Source organism: Oryzias melastigma, linkage group LG4 (genome assembly GCF_002922805.2).
Source record: "Oryzias melastigma strain HK-1 linkage group LG4, ASM292280v2, whole genome shotgun sequence".
Classification (NCBI taxonomy): domain Eukaryota; kingdom Metazoa; phylum Chordata; class Actinopteri; order Beloniformes; family Adrianichthyidae; genus Oryzias; species Oryzias melastigma.
Window position 1 is genome coordinate 28,597,492 of NC_050515.1, and position 19,547 is coordinate 28,617,038.

At 42.0% G+C, this 19,547-nt stretch overlaps 1 protein-coding gene across 8 annotated transcripts in view; it reads right to left on the reverse strand.

Annotated features, from left to right (window-relative positions):
• cracd (capping protein inhibiting regulator of actin dynamics) overlaps window positions 1-19,547 on the reverse strand; it is a 37,164-nt gene that overhangs the window by 3,325 nt on the left and 14,292 nt on the right. For 3 of the 8 annotated variants that reach the window (XM_024259008.2, XM_024259012.2, XM_024259009.2), the window contains exons 2-6: window positions 7,932-8,100; window positions 5,142-5,274; window positions 4,902-5,057; window positions 3,472-3,657; window positions 1,036-3,400 (exon numbers count right to left, since the gene is read on the reverse strand). In XM_024259008.2, the coding sequence (XP_024114776.1) occupies window positions 1,036-3,400; window positions 3,472-3,657; window positions 4,902-5,057; window positions 5,142-5,183 (2,749 nt within the window). In that variant the 5' untranslated portion in view covers window positions 5,184-5,274; window positions 7,932-8,100. Of the gene's footprint in view, window positions 1-1,035; window positions 3,401-3,471; window positions 3,658-4,901; window positions 5,058-5,141; window positions 5,275-7,931; window positions 8,101-13,780; window positions 14,112-16,428; window positions 17,119-19,547 lie in introns of those variants that run through there. The other 5 variants (XM_024259006.2, XM_024259005.2, XM_024259010.2 and 2 more) reach the window with 5 other exon arrangements.

Sequence of the window (19,547 nt, forward strand, 5' to 3'; positions counted from 1 at the left end):
TCTTCTAGCTTTTTGGACTATTTTAGCATTTACTACGATTTTAAGGCTATTTTGGATTTTAGCTAATATTTTAGCTACATGCTAGCTGTTTTGGCTAACCTACGTTTTTTTTACGTTTTTTAGGCTAATTTGCCATTTAGCTAATACTTTAGCTGGCTATCAGCTTCAGTGTTTTAAGTTATCAATTTCAGCATCTTCAGCTATCAGCACTAGGATCTTCAGCGGCCAGATTCAGCTTACAGCATTCACACTAGCATCATCACAGGTAATGCTATATGTCTAGTTTACAATTATGTTAAAAGGTTATGGTTTTAAAGATTAACACATTTTGTTTTAAAGTGTTCAATACATTTTTATCCTGTTCGTCCTGCAACTTAAAGTGTGTTTAGGACTTGGCCCCTTGTGCGATTGAGTTCTGCACCTGTTTTAGATGTAGATCTTACCTTAGAAGCACACACAAAACAAGTTTTAGGAATTTTCTCTCCAGAACTAGTGCAGAAACATTATTACAAGCTTCTGAAACATCTAGTAAAGATCACTGTAATGCTTTTCTTTCTGGGGTCGAGAAAAATAATAATTAATTGGCTGCAGCTTGATAAGAAATAAGACCACATTAATCTGAGTTAGAAATCTCTGCTCTTGCTCCCAGTCAACTTTCAGATCAATTTTAAGATTCTTCTATTATTTTATACATGCCTTACTGGAATTGGAACTTCCTGTTTATCAGAACTGGTTGGACAGTTTTGCAGAACGTCTATGTGTGTTTTGGGAAATTTGATCGTAATTACTATTTTTACTACTTTTTGTTTGTGTGAAGTGCTTTGAAATGATCCATTGGAAACGTAGAAGATATCACTCAGTACATAGACATGAACAAATCTTCATCCACTCCAAACACAGCAGCCGCGTCAGACACGCCTCATATTAAAGCGGGAGCCACAACATATCGTTTTGGGGCCACAAATGGCCCACCAGTTTGAGACCACTGCTCTGAAGTTAAAGATTGTTGAAGTTTGAGCTGACAGCCACACTGACCTTTCTTGATAAGCTCCGCCTTCCTGTCAGCCTTCTCCCTCCAGGGGATGTTGATGGAGGGGAAGAAGGATCTCTTTTCCTTCGGCTCGTCTTCACCTTGGCTGCTCCGGTACGGTTGGCCTGTGGTTGACGGTTCCTGGCTCCTGCTGTCCTGATCCAGACCTGATGAACCCGCGTCCCTCTGGACTGCATCGTCGCAGGGCGCCTCGTGGCCGGCCTTCGGCAGTGGGGACGGGGGAGGAGTTGGGGATCCACCGGACGGTTTGGGGGATGTTGGTGGTCGTCTGTAGACAGGGGGTTTGGAGAGTGCTTCGCTGTGTGAAGCGGCGCTGGCGGATCGGGCCGGTTTACCCTTCGGGAAGGTGGGGGAGGAGGCGTGCAAGAACTTACACGCCGCTCCGTCTTTCTGAGGCGAACTCGACTTGTCGGAGAAGACCGAGGACGCGTCAGAGTCTGGATCTATGGGGGTCAGAGGAGAGGGGACGCCGTCAAAGCTGTCTCCGGCGCTGTAGCGCTTCTTCCTCTTCTCTGTCGACTGCTCGCTGTGGAAGCGCAGAGAGTAGTTAGTCCTTCTCAGCTTAATCCCAAAAGGAGAGGGCTTATCGTCGGCGTCCCGTCCTCGCTCCTCCCCCTCGGACTTCTCCGGATCGCTCTTCGGCTCGTTCCCCTCCGGTCGTTCTCCTGGGCTGGGAACCAGGAACGATGGGAGATCCTTCGCAAACATACACTCCTCGGACCCTCTGTCCACGATACGGACCGTTTTGGCGGTCCTGTGGGGGGGTTTAGAGGTAGAGGGGGGGGAGGATGCAGGGGGGCTAGATGGTTCCTCTTTTGCATCCTTCTCAAACAGTTCAGAGTTCCTGTTTAAATCTCCAAACTTTTTCTTTGCAGGCGTGATGGAGAACTTGGCGCTGGAGGACACGGTCTTTCTGAGGTTCGCGTGGGCAAACGGAGGCTGCTCCTCGCCAGGGGGCGGAGTCTGGTTCCTGTTCTGCGGGTCTGGGTACTCATCGTACTTCCCATCTTCCACCCCTTTGAAGATCTTTGATCTGATGCTGGCCCACTCCGCCAGCACCGCCGCGCTCGCCTGGTCAGTGGAGAGCGCGGACTCGGTCAGTGATTTGGTTTTCCCGGACCTGCGCTCTGGAGAGGTTTTGCTCGGCGCCGGCGGCGTTCCTTGGGTTTTCCGGTCTTCGCTCAAACCAAGCAGAGACTTGCAGGCCGTGTCTTTGATCTGGTCTAAATTGACGGCTGTCCCGCAAAGCTGGGCGCCCGTCACCAAGATGGCGGTATGGGGGACATATGGAGACGCTGGCAGGTTGGGGGGGTCGGGTCCTTCAGGGGGCGGGGCCCTGGCTCCCTCTCCTTGAGGAGCGACAGCCGCGGTCTGGAGGCTGGAGGCCAGCGTAACGGGAGTCAGGTTGACCTTCTGGAAGAGGATCTGCTTCTCCCCGGAGGAGACTTTGAAGGAGAACGGCCTCTGTCGCTCCTCCATCTCCTTCCAGCGCAGCTCCTCGGCCCTCCTCCTCCTCTCTTCGGCGTCCAAGCTCCCGCAGTCTTCCTCCAAAGACATTTTTCTCTGCTCCTCCTCTTTTCTCATCTTTTCTTTTTCCAAAATCTCCTGTAACTTCAGTTTCTCCTCTTCCTCCTTTCTCTTCTTCTCAGCTTCCAGCCTTGCCTCCTCCTCCTCTCTCTTTCTCCTCTCTTCCTCCTTCTTCTTTTTCATTTCTTCTTCTTTCCTCCTTTGCTCTTCCAGTTGTCTCCTCTCTTCTTCCAATTTCCGTTGACGCTCTCTCTCTCTTTTTTCTTCTTCTAACTTCCTCATGCGCTCCTCCTCTTCCTGGATCCTCATCTCCTCCTCCTTCTTTCTCCTCTCATCCTCCTCTTGTCTCTTCCTTTCTTCTTCCTTTCTCAGCCTCTCCTCTTCTTTTCTCCTTCTCTCAGCCTCCTCCTGCTTCTGTCTTTCTAACTCCTCTCTGATCCTCCTTTCCTCCTCTTTCCTTTTTCTCTCAGCCTCCTCCCTTTGCTTCTTGTCCTCTTCCTCCTTCCTCCTCATCTCAGCCTCCTCTCTCCTCTTCTGTTCCTCCTCTTCTCTGACCCTCCTATCCTCCTCCTCCTGTTGTTTCCTGAACCTCTCTTCCTCCAGCTTCTGCAGCCTCAGCTTCTCTGCCTCCTCTCGGAGGTTCTGCTCCTCCTGCTCTCTCCTCCTCTTTGCTTCCTGCCTCTCCTCCTCATAGAGCCTCTGCTTCTTTAAGCTTTCCCAGTGGAAGTCGTCAGCAGATGCTCTGCGCTGGTCGAACGAGGAGCCGCCGGCTGCCTCCAGCTCTTCCTGCACTAGTCCAGGGATGGAAACTTCCTGGAGATCCTGGGGGAGCAGAATCAGAATGACTGAAAATATGATCAGATATGAGGAGCCTCATATGAACGTGATCTCACCTGCGTGAAGCGTCGGTGTTTACGGGAAATCCTCTGGTTTTTCGGTTTGACTGACAGCTTATGCTTGGCGGCGGCGTTGTCCAAAAGAGGAACCGACTGGGGGACAGCATCAAGGTTGACGGACTCTATTGTACCAGTTGGTGGCAGAACCTGTTTGGACCTGGGGGACTTCAGTGGGGTGCTGACCTGTTTTTCACATGACAGTGGAGCAGATGTTCAGATTGTCTGACCGTCTGTTACTTCTCGTGTATAACATTTAGGGCGGAGGTGTAGAACTCCATCACACAAGGGGCCAAAACCCAGAACACCCCTTAGGTCACGGGCCGAACCGGATTAACATTTAATGAACACTATAAAACTAAATTTTAAAACTTTAAAAAACTTTAACATAATTATGTACTAGATGAATTATGAATGCTCAAAGCTGAATTTGGCTGCTAGAGATGCTGAAAATTTTAGCTATCAAGAAATTGATCGCTAAAACCACTGAAGCTAATAGATGAAAACGCTGAAGCTGATAGCCAGCTAAAATATTAGTTGAATGCCAAATTAACCTTAAAAAAAAAAAAAAACTTAGATTAACCAGAACAGCTAGCATGTAGCTGAAAAAAATAGCTTAACTCCAAAATAGCCTAAAAAGCTGAAAAAAGGATCAAATTAGCCAAAACAGCTGGCATGTAAATATTAGCGTAACTCCAAAACAGAATATTTTTTTAAAAGCCTAAATTAGCCAAAACAAATAGGTTGTAGCCTAAATATTAACTAAATGAAAAAATAGCAAAAAAAAAAAAAAAAAAACAAAAAAAAAATTAATTAAAACAGCTACGATGTAGCTGAATGATTAGCCTAACTCCAAAATGGCCTAAAAAATAAAATAAAACGCCTAAATTAGCCAAAACAGCTAGCATGTAGCTGAAATATTAACTAAACTCAAAAATAGGCTAAAAATCTAAATAAAACAAAAAAAAAACAAAACAGTTACGATGGACCTGAAAAATAAGCTAAATACAAAAAAACTTTTTTTAAAAGCCTAAATTATCCAAAACAGCTAGTATGTAGCTGAAATATTAGCGTAACTCCAAAACAGCCCCAAAGAATCTTAGTAAATTCCAAAATAGTCCAAAAACCTCACAGAATGCCAATTTTTTTTTTTTTAATAATAAAAATGCAGGAATTTTAATCAAGAATAAATCAACTTAAACCTTAAAGAACTTTCAACATTTTACCGTCCATAAAAATATATTTTGTCAGAATTATACAAGTTAGAAAAAAGCGCAAAATAACATCGGGCCATTAATAACAATAAAATAAAATGATCTGAAGGGCCGGATAGAATTACCCGGAGGGCCGGATCCGGCCCCCGGGCCTCGACTTTGACACATGATTTAGGGACACAGCTTGGTGTCAAAAGAAAGCTCTTTGGAGCTTACCTTTGTTTCTGTTTTTTGTGGCTCTGCTTCAACCTGAGCCAGAACCTGCAGAGGGCTCCGAGGAACCTCCTCCTCCTCTGAGCTGCCTTCATCTCCCTCGCTCCTTCGAAGTGAAGGCGGCCGCTGGCCAAACTTGATACCCTGTGCTATCTGCTTCTGTGTGGTCAACAATTAGGAGAACGTAAAAAAACAAACAAATAAATGAAGCTCAAAGAAATGATAAAACCCTCAGGGTCGGACCTGCAGATGCTTCACTTTGTCGGAAACGTTTTCCTGGGACATGCTGTGGTTTAGAGCGAGCTCCCTCAGCGCCTCCTCCGGGATAAAGATGCTGTCATGCGAGAGTGCGCGAGACCCAACCGGATGGAAGTCCCTGCAAAGTGACAGGGTGGCATAAAAATCACCACAACCACTCCACAAAGTAGGGGAGTAATGGTTAGGGATGTAACGATGCAATCAAGCCACGATTTGATTTGATTCACAGTTTTAAAATTCATTTAATTTTTAAAATTTATTTAATTGAAATTTAATTTCAATTTTTCCCCCAACACAATGAATTAAAGTATGTTTTCTTTTTGCTTCTTACATCAAACGGTCTGTTTTACTACCAACAGAAAGGATCCAATACAAATAAACAATAATACATACATAGTAACCAAGAGGTGTGATTTTCATTTCAACATCTCTATTTATGCTGTAACAAACTTAACTTGTCTTACACACAACGTCAGAACCTAATGTGACAGTGTCACTGGAATAAAAACAATACTGCATTAAAATAGTAAAAAGTAAAAAAAAAAAAACTTATTTGAAATGTTTCTACTTAACATATTATCCATCCCAAACTGTAAAATACTTATTCAGTACTGCTGACTTTAAATGAGAAGCACCTCTTCTCCCTCAAAGTCCGCCATGCTTCTATGGTGTAGCCTACGCGCTGCAGTAAACGATAAGCCCACAAACGCAATATGTAATGACGTTTGGGGAAAGCCTGTGATGTACAGTGTGTCCCCATAGACGTGGTGTTCCCCGCTCATTTGCGGTTTCATATATTCATGGATATTTTTTTCCAGTCACAAAACTTCCAGCCAGCAAGGCGGAGTGGGCCCCAAATGGTTTCAAAGTGAGCAGAAAATGTGGACCCCCAATGGATTTCAGTTTCTGTGGTGGCCCCACCTGTATTTGTCCTCATTAGCTTAAACGGGCACTCAGTGGGATGGCTCGCTATGCTAGCCAGCCGCCCGATGGACAGCGGACCTCCCTAGCTTGATACAGCGCAGCTTGTTAGCTTGCTAACAATGAGCTCACTAGCTTGCTACAGTGGAGCTTGCTAACTCAATACAAGGGAGGTAGCTAGCTCAATACAGTGGAGCTTGCTAGCTCGCTACAGAGAACCTTGCTTGCTCAATACAGTGGAGGCTGCTAGCTTGCTACAGATGAGCTCACTAGCTTGATACAAGGAAGGACCCTAGCTCAATACAATGGAGCTCGCTAGCTGACAACAGAGAAGCTTGCTAGCTCAATACAAGGAAGATCAAAAGCTCTCTATAGAGGAGCTTACTAGCTTGATGCAGCGGAACCTGTGACAGCAAAACTTGCTAGCTCGATACAGCAGAGCTCGATACAGCAGAGCTCGCTAGCACACTAAAGAGGAGCTCACTAGCATGCTAACTCGAAACAAGGGAGGTCACTAGCTCTCTATAGAGGAACTCGCTAGCATGCTGCAGCAAAGCTTGCTAGCTTGATGCAGCGCACTTGAAAGCTTGCTACAGAAGAGCTCGATAGCTTGCTATAGAGAAGCATACTAGCTTGATGGAGCGGAATTCGCTACAGCAAAGTTTGCTAAATCGTTACAGCAGAGCTTGCTATGAAGAAGCTTGCTAGCTCGATACTTTAAAGCTCGCGACAGCGGCGCTTGCTTCAGCGAAGCTCGCTAGCTCGAAAGAGCTGAGCTCGCTAGCATACTACAGTGGAGCTCGCTAACTCGATACAAGGGAGGTCGCTAGCTTGATAAAGTGTAGCTCGCCAGCTTGCTACAGAGGAGCTCACTAGCATGCTGCCGCAAAGCTTGCTAGCTCAATGCAGTGGAGTTTGTAAGTCTACTACATCGTCTACCGGGAGGCTGGCTAGTGTAGCGAGTTAACCCACTCAGTGTCCAATTAAGCCAGTGTGGGCAAACACAGGTGTGGCCACCACAGACACTGCAGACAAACCCATTTGAGGCCATATTCCCTGCCACTTTGGAACCATATGGGGCCCATCTGGACTTACTGGCTGGGCTTCAGTTCGTTGAAACTTAAATTAAACTTTTGCGTCCCAAGGAGCTATGAGAAATTCCCAGGAGGGCAGCGCAGTTGAAGAGCATCCCATCCAGTCCGCTACACACACTCACAGAGAGCCTGCAAGGAGAAATGACATCTGCTCTGCATTTCTTAATGTAGGCACAGGCCGAGACTAAACATTTTTTTATTTTCTGTAACAATGAACATGTTGACAAGTTGGAATAGGTTTTTAACCAATTCATGAAGAATCATTACATCCTTAGTAATGATTAATCGAATCGATCCATAATCGAATCAACCTACACGATTATATAAATCATTAAAAAAATAAAATATATCGATTATGATGGCAGCAGAAAATGAACAATTAATTATCTCTGAGTCCCACTGGTTGAAGTTTTGGCTAAAGAAGTCCTGGATCCATTTGGGTCAGAAAATCAGATCATTCACATTAAATCAAGATCAAATATGGATCAACAACCACAAATTATGATCTGAATCGAGTGAAATCAGTTGCTCCACTCCTGGCACAAATGATTTCCCGCTCAGCTCAACACACCGGCAGTTTCATCATCTCTCAAAGGACAATCACGTTTTATTGGTTAGGCTATTTTTAGACCGAATTTTGCCAGTTTTTCTCCCCCAGACCATAGACACTGTACTGTTTTTTAAACTGTAGAAACTTGGGTTAAACTGCAGTAATACAGCTGGTTACATATCTACTGAAGTAAAGTGTTGCAGCACTCACCTCAGATTTTGATTAGACTCCTCATCCTCAGATACGACTCCGTTGCACACCTCCCCAGAGGAGAAACTAGCTTTTAGCTGCGCTCCATCAAAGTTCCCCTTCGCCTCTCTTTTCTTCTTCTTCCCAAACAGCTGCCTGAAAGGCTTAAATTTCCCCTGTCGTCTTCTGTCTGCAGGCAAAAGACAATAAACGATAAACGCAGCTCCATCCAGTTAAATGATCAATCACTCTCACTCCCGGGGCAAGATAACGAGCTGGATCAGGGGGCGTGGCTTATCCAGGAGCAAACAATGAAATGAAACTGACAGACAACAGACCAGATGAAATGAGAGGAAAACCTTGGCTCTTTGGATCAGAACACCACAGCAGATAAATAATCCGGAGAGAAGGTAAAACAATAAAAAGTGACACAGACAGCCTTGAAACTCCCACAAGCGCTCGAGATGATGTCAAACGCTTGACTCCTATCATCTGCACTCCAGCAGATATCTCTCAAAGTTCAGGCCTTTAACTGTTTATCGCTCGGGCAGATTCACTCGCAGCCTCTAAACATGACATGACAGGGAGAGAAACATGCTGACAGATGAAAAGCTGTCGTAAACGTGCAGCTTCGTGAGAAGATATTGAGCCAAAGGTAATAACTCAACTTTGGACTCTCAGCTGATATATATCTTTTTCCTCCATATCAATAAATATGAATTAAGTTTCCCAAACATGGAGATAAAAAACTCTTCTGCTTCCTCAATCAAATTCTTACAGTTCTGTCTTTCAAGGAAATGTTAAAGTTCAACAGACAGAGAGACAGTGATCCCTCAGTTTGTTTTTGTCTGCGTTTGTAACGCGTGCGTCTGTGTACATGTGGCGTCTGAGGGGTGAACTGAGTCGGTGAGGTTACAGAGGTACTGAGCTACTCTACACCTGTGCTGTGCAGAGCGGCCTGCTCAGGCTCCAGAGGGGGATCGCTTTCACAGCTAAAAGTAGCAACTGGAGTTCAATTTCACTTCACATGCAGCTCGCTAAACCGGAGGCATGATGGGAAATGATAACCTTATTTGTTTACTCAAAACTTTTGACCTCAAACATTGTTTCTGTGGGAAAGTAAGGAGGCTTTTGACTTTACTGTTCTGGATTAAAAACATGAAACATGCTGCAGAGTATTACCACAACTGTCTGCATACTTTTTATTCATTTGCAGATTATAAACGCAAAACACACAATGGTCACTGAATAACTTGAAACTGACTAATTATTAATAATGGTGTAATAAAGTTCCTCAATGAAAATCAGACTTTTGTTATGAATCATTTATGAATTAATAAAAATGACCTAATAAACAGAGGGGTAACAACAGTCTTTGTGTTTATTCGCATTTTAACACCATCAATATTTCTCTACATTTTACCTGGATATACGGTATAACCGTGACTAATTAAGAACCTCGTAAGCACCACTTAAGTGGTGTTACCAAACTACTTGGTTGGCCTCCACCATAAGAAATGGAATTCAAAACACAATAATTAAAACTATAACAACAAAAAATGGTTGGTTAACCATGTTTGAAGTAATGGAACAAATATATTGGAGAAGTAAATATCAAATTAACAAAGCCTTTACAGCAATTACTGTCTGAGCAATTTTTAACAACAATATTGATTCATTAAACAAATAGAACAGACTGGACTTAAAATAGCAGCCTGTTGATGTAAAGTGCAAATAAAGGCCCACAAACTTTGAATGGGAAATGTTTTTCAAACAGCAGCAAATGTAAAGAGTTTTACCAGATAAACAAACATATTTACTTTGTCTGGCTTTTATTCGCCTTATAGCGCAGAAAAAAGCCCCCAGTAGATTATTTCTTATTAAAATATTTTTAGAAGAGAAAATTTAACCACAACAGTCCAGACTGCAAGGCCAGATGGTTTAAAAGTTTTAAAATGAGGACCTCCAATGGGTTTGTCTGCAGTTTCTGTGGTGGACCCAGCAGTGTTTACCCACATTGGCTTAAGTGGACACTCAGTGGGTTAACTCGCTACGCTAGCCAGCCTCCTGGTGGACAGTGAAGCTCGCTAGATCACCACAAGGGCGCTCGCTACGTGTCTACTGCGAAGCTCTTAACAGTAGAGCTTGCTAGCTTGATACAGCGGAGCTCGCTACACCGGAGATTGCTAGCTCAAAACAGCAAAGCTTGCTAGCTCGATACAGCGAGCTGGCAATAGTGGAGCTCACTACAGAAGGGCTGGACTTGCTAGCTCAACACAATGAAGCTCACTAAATCGGAGGTTGCTAGCTCAATAGAACGGAGCTCACAACAGTGGAGCTCATTTCAGCGGGGCTTGCTAGCTCAATATATCAAAGCTCGCTATCTTGATACAGTGGAGCTCACTTGCTATGTACAGCGGAGCTCGATACAATGAAGCTTGCTAGCTCGCTACTGTAGAGCTCGATAGCATGCTACGCATCCACTGGGAGGCTGGCTAGTATAGCGAGTCAACCCACCGAGTGCCCACTCAGTGAAACTCCCCACTGATACTGCTTGGCACTTTTGTTAATGTTATGTTGGCGGTTGTGAGGGGCTGTAAGCTAGCAGGAGAGTATATAAACAGATGGATGATGGGAAAGGGAGACGGACTAACTTCCTGCCAACAGTCCTGCCACTAAGTTTCAGTAGAAACTATATTCTAGAAAACGACACAGATTTATTGATTTAGCCTAAAAACAATCAAAAGTCTCCTGGGAACATTGAGATTGAATCGAGGACCTTCTACCTGCAAGGCAAGAGCCCCAACCACTGCACCACCATGTACCATATCCTCAATCATTTAAAAAGTACGACTTCTTTTGTACTCATTTTGGGTTAGTTTTTCTTTTATAAATATTTTGCTATAAAAAACCTCCTGGTTATGGATCTGCCTTCATAAATCTATATTTATATCTCATAATAATTCATTCACTTTATACAAAAAACAGAAAAAAACACATTTTTAAATGCTAAAGTCTTGTATTTCTTGATTCATGCCTCTCTTTAAAGACAACTGAGTGTGATTGTGGGTCGAGATTGAGCTTAGTTTAGTTAAAAAATCGCTAATACATTTTAGCTTATCTAAAACTACAGTTGTGTAGTTAAAAAAAGTTTTCTTCTTCCTGCAGTATCAGGTAAAAGTACTATTAAAAATAAAATCAATCATTGTTTCTTTTCTAGTCAGACCTTCACTTCGGATTTTCTACAATAGGACTTTTTTTGAGACTATTTGTGATTGTTTTTCTCAGAAACCTTTGGTAGATTAATTGTATTACCTGCAATAACACTAGTGTGAATGCTGTAAACTGAAGGTGGCTAGCTAAAAATGCTGAAGCCAAAAGCTTGCTAAAACATTACCTAAGTGCCAAATTAGCCAAAAAAATGTTTTATTTTCCCAAAACAACTGGCATATTGTTGAAATATTAGCAAAACTCCAAATGAGCCTAAAAAATTGAAAAAATGTCTAAATTAGCCAAAATGACAAAAGCATAATGCTTAGATATTTGCAAAACTTCAAATTATACAAAAAACTGCAAAGTTTATAATTTTACCAAAACCGCTAGAATAATAATAAAATATTGGCTAATTTCCAAATGAGCCAAAAAAAAATGGAAAAATATCTAAATTAGCCAAAACAGCTAGTATAATGTTGAAATATTAACTAAACTAAAAATTATCCTAAAAAACTGCGAAAAATTCTAATTTTGCCAATATTTTAGCATTTTGTCTAAATTAGCCAAAATCAGCTAGCATGTAGGTAAAATAAAAGCTAAATTCCAAATTACCCTAAAAACCTAGTAGTTGTTCAACATTTTAAAACTTGCAGCTCAAAAGTTTCAAAGTGCAGAAAGTTTTGAAGAATTTCTCATTCATTTTATATGGGGCATATTTTGCTCAATATTTCATAAACTATAAAGTTTATAAATATCAAAAGTACAAGCAGTGATGTCCTGAACAAGCTGAGTGTTTTGATACCGAGATTGATGAAATTGCTGAAATTGTGATTGCGTTTTTACTTGCTGAAAAACGTACGTAAAGGAGCAGGAGAATCACTGTAGTGTGAATGCTTCCTCAGCAATCACACAGTGACAGAACAGTGCGGGCTGATTTCCTTGGGTAATCTCTGAATGCTGAAGAGAGAGAGCAGGAGAGCTCACTGATGTTTTTATTCTGTTTTGTCTCTTCGGGGTTTAACACTGATGGCTTGCTCAGCAGTCTGTGGGCCCTCTCCACTGAGGTCTAAATGCACCTATGCTCTGTTTCCTGCAGCCTGTTCTCCCAGCATCACGCCAGTCCAGCCGCTCAAAGCCCATAATGCATTGCCGCGGGCGTGCTCGCACACTCATGCATGAAACACAACAGGACACTTTTTCTGCAGAGCAGCCGACTTGGCAGGAGCACTCCGGCTCTCTGGAGCACAGCTCAACGTGAGGTTAACTCTGACTTCCAACGCGTTTTGACTCTCGCTGGTTTTTCAGTCAAACCAACCCATAAACATCTGAAACGTCTGGTTTCCACCTGAATTGTAGTTCAGTTAAATGAATGAGCTCTCTGATTTTTGACTGATCATTCTAACATCTAGTAGTACGTTTGATTTCTCTCAACTACTGAGGTGCTAAATGCTAAAACTGCATATAATTTAACAAACTGCAGAGTAGATCTTAAATAATTCCATCAGAACATTTTTATTTACAAAAAACACCAGAGATATTTTTCAGATTAAACTGTAGATTAAATTTGACGGCCAGACGGCTTCCACTCTTGATTGGTGAATTCCAGAAGAACAATCTTCTCCCATCAGACTTTACTCCTCAGATACATCCAGAGGCTCCTCGTCTTTGGTGGAATGAAGAAATAATCCTCCGTCTGTCTCTCTCTTTTCAACATGTGCACACATTTACACTGTTCAGCTCTTACACGTGCGGCCATGATGGAGATTGCTGCACTGTCCAAACATATTTTAGCCAGGTCCAAGGCTAAATATTGCTGTTGGTTGCACATATTAACCTAACCATGACCCTCCCTAACACTTCCTCCGAGCAAGTTCAGCAACGGCTGCACAAATGAAGAAAGTTAATAATTAATTTAAGAAACTGACGTGCAAATAGTCACTTTAAAACAACAAAAAAATAAGAGCAAGCTCAGAAGATCATCTCATTCCAGAACTCTGCTACTTCTTTACCTACGACCGTTTCCAGTATTTCAGATAGTTCTGCTCTTGTCAAAAGAATTTCTTCTGATCAAACGTGTCATGGATGTGAACATTTGTTATATTTGTGCTGCCGCAAACGATTATTTTAATAGTCGACTAATCACAGATTATTTTTTCTGATTAATCGACTAATCAGGTCATGGGCAAACTGGATGTAAAGCACACATCTTAACCATCATTAGCTTTAAACTAAATAAAAACTACATATATAGAATTACCTGTGATAATGTTACTGTGAATGCTGTAAGCTGAATTGGGCCGATGAAGATGCTAGTGCTAATAGCTGAAGATGCTGAGATTGATAGCTGAAAACGCTGAATCTAAAAAACCTTTAAGAGTTTTCTAAGTTCCACTGGTTATCTTTCCAACATGGTAAATATTTCATCTGCTTTCAAACACCCAGAGGAAGCACTGAAAGTAAGTTGACAGAGGCCAGAAATGTGGTCACAGCAAATCACACCGACATGCTTCTCTAAATCCCTTCCATCACTTCAAACTCAACACCACATCACGCAGCTTTCAAAGAGACAGCTTTAGCAGAGCTTCAGTCTGAGGTGTCGCTCGTTTAAATGCTGTCGCTTTAAAGGTCTTTTAGAGCGCTTATTTGTTTCTGTTTACCTGGGCTTTTGGAGTTGTTTACCTCTAAAAGCCTGTGATGCTTAGATTCTGCAGCGTCCGTTGCCATGGTCACCACCAGCCTTGTCTGTAGTGAGAGAAGGAGGTGATGATGAAGATGTCCTCGTGTGTTTTCATGCTGGATGTTAGTGAAACATCTACAGGGATGAGCTGAACTTCTACATCCTTTACATTTATTAACCGCTCTGCTGCCTCTGGCTCCATCATCAAAAAGGTCGCGTTGCTACTGCGATGCCTCTTGGAGAAGGATAAAACCCTCGCTGTATTAACAGCAGCGTGAGCTCTGTGAGAGAACTCTACTGAGGTCTGAGGTTTTCCAGTGAAACGCAAAACATCTAACTGTGTGAATGCTATCAAAACGTTTAGCTTATTCAGGACATTACTGCTTGTATTTTTGATATTGATAAACTTTATAGTTTTTGAAATATTGAGCAGAAAATGAATGAGAAAGTCTTCAAGTTTTAAAATTTGAGGTAGATTAGCAACAAGACTTAAAATATATTCATGGGCTATGTTTTCATCTTTTATAGTAATTTTAAAAAATCGATTTATTGTGTATTTTAGCAACATGCTAATTTAGTGTTTAGCTGAACTGCGACAGACTGGCGACCTGTCCAGGGTAAAACCCGCCTTCGCCCATCAGCAGTCGGGTTAGGCTCCGGCACCCCCGAAAGGGACAAACCGGTCAGGAAAATGAATGAATAGTGTTTAGCTTAGCAACATGCTAACATTTTTGACTAATTTGGCATCTACTGATGTTTTTTATGCTAATTTGGAGTTTAGCCAGTATTTTAGCAACAGGCTAACATTTTTGACTTATTTAGTTTACTGAGGAATTTTAGGCTATTTAGGACTTTAGCTAATATTTTAACAACATGCTAACGTTTTGACTAATTTGTTATTTACTGGGGTTTTTAGGCTAATTTAGAGTTTAGCTTCATGTTAGCAATAGGCTAACATCTTTGACTTATTTAGTTACTGTGAAATTTTAGGCTATAAGACTACTGCTAATATGTTAACAACATGCTGAAGTCTTTGACTAATTTGGCATCTTCTGAGTTTTTTATGTTAATTTGGAGTTTAGTCAGTATTTTAGAAACATGCTAATGTTTTTGGCTAATTTGTTATCTACTAGGGTTTTGGGCTAATTTTAAGTTTAGCGTCTATTTTAGCAACAGGCTAACGCTCTTGACTAAATTAATTTACTGAGGAATATTAGGCAATTTTGGACCTTAGCTAATATTTTAAAAACAAGCTAATGTTTTTGACTAATTTATTTTACTGTGGAATTTTAGGCTATTTTGGAGTTTAGCTCAAGCAGAGAGGTAGCTTTTGTAGCTAATTTGGCATCTAAAAATGTTTTTGGGCTAATTTGAAGTTTAGCAAAAATTTAAGCAACACATTAAATATTTTTACCAAATTGCCATGTATTAGGGATTTTAAAGCATTTTTTTTTTCAGAAACGTCAGCGCTTTTTCATAGCTTGTAGAAATTTCCAGTCTTTTAGCAAATGTAACATTTTGGAAAAAGCTTTTGAATTTTCATCAAATCCCTTTGGCAGTTAAAGAAAATTGTGTCACCATTTTCAGCAAAAAGCCTCTGCATCTTCAGTGGCTACTTTCAGTAAAAAGCATTATAGCAGGTAATGCAACTTCTCTAGTTTGAATAGTTTCTCATTTTGAATGAATTATTCAAGCAAAAATACATTTCTAAAGACCCAATAATCTACAAACTGTTTCCCTGATAACCCCTAAAGGTAACATATCATAAACACAAAGACAAGCTTTAACCCACAGGAGCATTCATTTGGGTTTATGCAAAAACATTCACATCAAAAGCTTCAAACAAACACTCCAAATTTCTTTGAGAACGACAAACATGCTTGGATTTGCATGGATCTGTGACGTCAAGACTTAATTCAGCTTCTCTTTTCCCTGTTATGGGTGTTATTTTTACTGGAAGTGCAAAGGGCAACAGCAAAGCTTTAGCACATGTTTTCAAGAGGCATATAAATAGAAAAAGGGGTTATCCCTGCACAGATATTTCCCTAAGACCTTCTCTACCCAACAGCCGATGTCCTGAGCCAGAGGTTTTCAAATGCACACCAGCTGAACACAACAAGGCTTAAGAGACAGTTCTGAGAAAGCTGAAGACGAGCGTCCAAAGCCACCAGCACGTTCTTCCTGAGGGGGACTCTCTCAGAAATGTCTTGCAGCACAAAAACTAAAAGACTCTTTGTTCACTCTGACTCCAGCCAGAACAGAACAAGGAGAAAACAAGCATGTTAGACTGTGTGTGTGAGAGAGAGAGCACACACGTGTCTGCTGATGGAAAGACAAATATTGTTGATCATTCTCTATCGTTTGGCCCCGATACTCTGTGCTTGTTTGTGAGGTCTGACTGCTGCAAAGGACAGATAGATGGGATGAGAGAAGCACAAGAAAGCATCCGTGTGCTCTACAGAAGCTGCATCATTCTGTGGAGGGGGCATGGCACCATGCAGCTTTTAAAAAGCCTTCCAAAAAAACTCCACATCCACTCTGCCACACAACTACCAGCTCAGTGTCAAAGCCCGACGGAGGAAGGAGCTTGCTGACGAAGCAGACAGACCACCGCGGCGAGCCGATTACCTATTTCAGCAGCACAGCTCGAGATGGCTGCGCACCACTGCAGCAAAACCTTTGGGAACATCGATCTGCTCTTTATCGCAAAGCTCGTTTTACCCTGATGGACGCTGGAGCCGCCTCCGCTGTGGCTTCAGGAGAAAACCGTCAAATAAACAAAAAAAGAGGACAAAACAGCAGATTGGGGTTCATTAGAGGTGTTATGTATGAGGAAGGTATGGAGGAGGAGGATGACGATGAGGAAGATCTCTAAGAAGATTCTCAAAAGCCAGATCAACATCCTCCTAAGATCAACAGAAACTCCTGATTTCATCACCAACCACTGTCTACCAGCTTCATCCTCCTTATCCTCTGAAGTTTGAGCTGGTTTCCATAGCAACGTGCTGCAGCTAGCATCAGGACAGCCAAGAAATCCCGATCACAGACAGACATACAGTTCCTCTGCCTCAGTTTCTCCTCATGTGGCTAATTTACATCAGCTGCAGGTCACCAGCACAGAGACAAGCAGAGAGCCGCCAAGTGCACTTGACATTTAGCTAAGTGCTGGGTAATGCTAAATATAGAAGAAAATAACAGAGGTTTGCAGTGATTAATCATAGAGAAAACCGCTATGATATGAAGGCATTGATTCCTTAAATCATACGTGTCAAAGTCAAGGCGAGGGGGGCCGGATCCGGCCCTCCAAGTAATTCTATCCGGCCCTCCAGATCATTTTATTTATTCTCATTAATGTCCCGATGTTATCTTGCACTTATTTTTAACTTGTATAATTTTGACCAAATATATTTTTATGGAGAGTAAAATATTGAAAGTTATTTAAGGTTTAAGTTGATTTATTCTGGAATAATGTTCCTGCCTTTTATTATTCATAATTATGTTATAATGTTACAGTTTGAAAGTTTTAAAAATTGACATTCTGCTAGATTTTTGGACTATTTTGGAATTTACTAAGATTTATTTTAGGCTGTTTTGGAGTTTAGCTAATATTTCAGCGACATGCTAGCTGTTTTATCTAATTTAGGCATTTTTTCTTTTTTTTTTTAAGTATAGCTATTTTTCAGCTGCATTCTAGCTGTTTTGGCAAACTTATGTTTTTTTTCTTTAGTTTTTTAGCCTAATTTGGTATTTAGCTAATATTCTAGCTGGCTATCAGCTTCAGCATTTTCATCTATCAGCCTCAGCGTTTTTAGTTATCAATTTCAGCATCTTCAGCTATCAGCATTAGCATCTTCAGTAGCCACATTCATCTTACAGCATTCACACTAGCATTATCACAGGTAATGCTATATATTTAGTTCATAATTATGTTAAAAGGGCATGAGGGCGTACCTATACCCAAACCTGTACCCATTGACATGTTTATCATTGGACTTAGCAACCCCTCCCTTCCCGTGTTCCAAACAGGAAGTACCCACTGTTCAAAATCTCCAAAGTCCCATAGAAATAGACAGTTATTTCTCAGTCATTTCATTTGTACGAATAATCATTCTTCCTCTGATACATTCTTCTTAGAACATTCTTTCTAATCCTATTTTTTTTAATAATTTTTCTTTATCGCCAGTTATTTAAGTTATACACTGACCAATCAGATGCCTCAATAAAAGCATGTTGGCCCCACCTCAAACGTTGGATGTATTCATGATTGGCGACAGTAGTTCCTCTAAAAACGTGACTCAGACCGACTCGGACTAATTGCTGTCAACGGGTTGCAGTCGTTTGCAATATGGCGGTAGAAAACCTGGAAAACCAGCAGGAGGCCGGCCCTGGAGGCCTGGTCTATGCCTGTACCCCATTACTGTGCACAACGAGGGTCTATTTATGCTCTGTAAGGTGTACCAGTGCACCAAAGGGTTGTGCATCATGAGGACATACGCACAACCGTGAGAGCACACCTGTGCCCCATGAGGGAGCACCTGTCCGCTGTGAGGTCAAAGTTGTGCACCATGAGGTCAAAAGTTCTGCCTCATTCTTCATTTCTTTTATCAGTTCTGCTGCTGAGGCTGTGATTTCTGTGGAAACAGAGGAAACCCAGCATGTACACCAGGATTATTTGCATTCCTCTTTCTAATGTGCGCGTTTGTTTTACAAATGCAAACTACATGGTGATTTTTTGGGAGGGGGGGTGGGGGTGATGGCTAAATTACATCATTATTATAATTAGGTTCTTGATTTAAAAGAAAAGCATCTACTAAGCAAGTTTTTATGTGCACACTTTTCCATTTTGTGGTTATGAGTGTTGATTCCATATTTCTAATGGACTCTAACATCCCAGCCAGCAAGGCTAAGTGAGGCCCATTTGGTTTAAAAGTGGGCAGAAAATGTGGGCTCCGTTTGGGTTTGTCTGCAGGTTCTGTGGTGGACCCACCTGTGTTTGCCCACATCGGGTTCAGAGGGAACTCAGTGGGTTGCTTGCTACCCTAGCCAGTCTCCCAGTGGACACGTAGGATGTTATTGAGCTCTGCTGTGTAGAGCTTCTCAGCTCCACGGTAGTAAGCTAGCTAGTTCCACTGTACCGAGTTCCACTGGATCAAGCGAGTGAGCTTCGCTGTATTGAGCTATCACACTCACAATGTGGCGATCTAGTGAACTCCGCTTTCCACTGGGTGGCCGGCTGGCTAGCATAGTGAGCTAACCCACTGAGGGCCCTCTTAAACCAATGTGGGCACACAGGTGGCCCACCACAGAAACTGCAGACAAACCCAATTGGTGCCCACATTTTCTGCCCAATTTGCCTTGCTGGCTGGGATTAGCCTCCACTAGGATTCACCCACATGGGGGTGTGCCTGTGAATTGTCTAGGCTATTTTTATTTAAACGCTGGAACAAAAAGTAGATTTACTGAACCTTCAACGGAAAACAAGCAAACTCCACTGAAGGAATTGCAGGTTTTTATCCACTCTGCTTAACTAAAGAGTTGCTGAAGCGAAACAATGGATTTCAGTGTCACATGCAGCATGTATCACATGACCGTGGTTATATTTTCCACATTAGCCTAGGTGTGCAAACAAACAACAAGCTGGGCCTCCTCTCCAACCTGAGCGTCGCACACATACAGTACGCTGAAAGAAGACGATCTGTAAAGCATCTGGAGAACACACTTCATTAAACCTCTTTGAGAACAGTTCT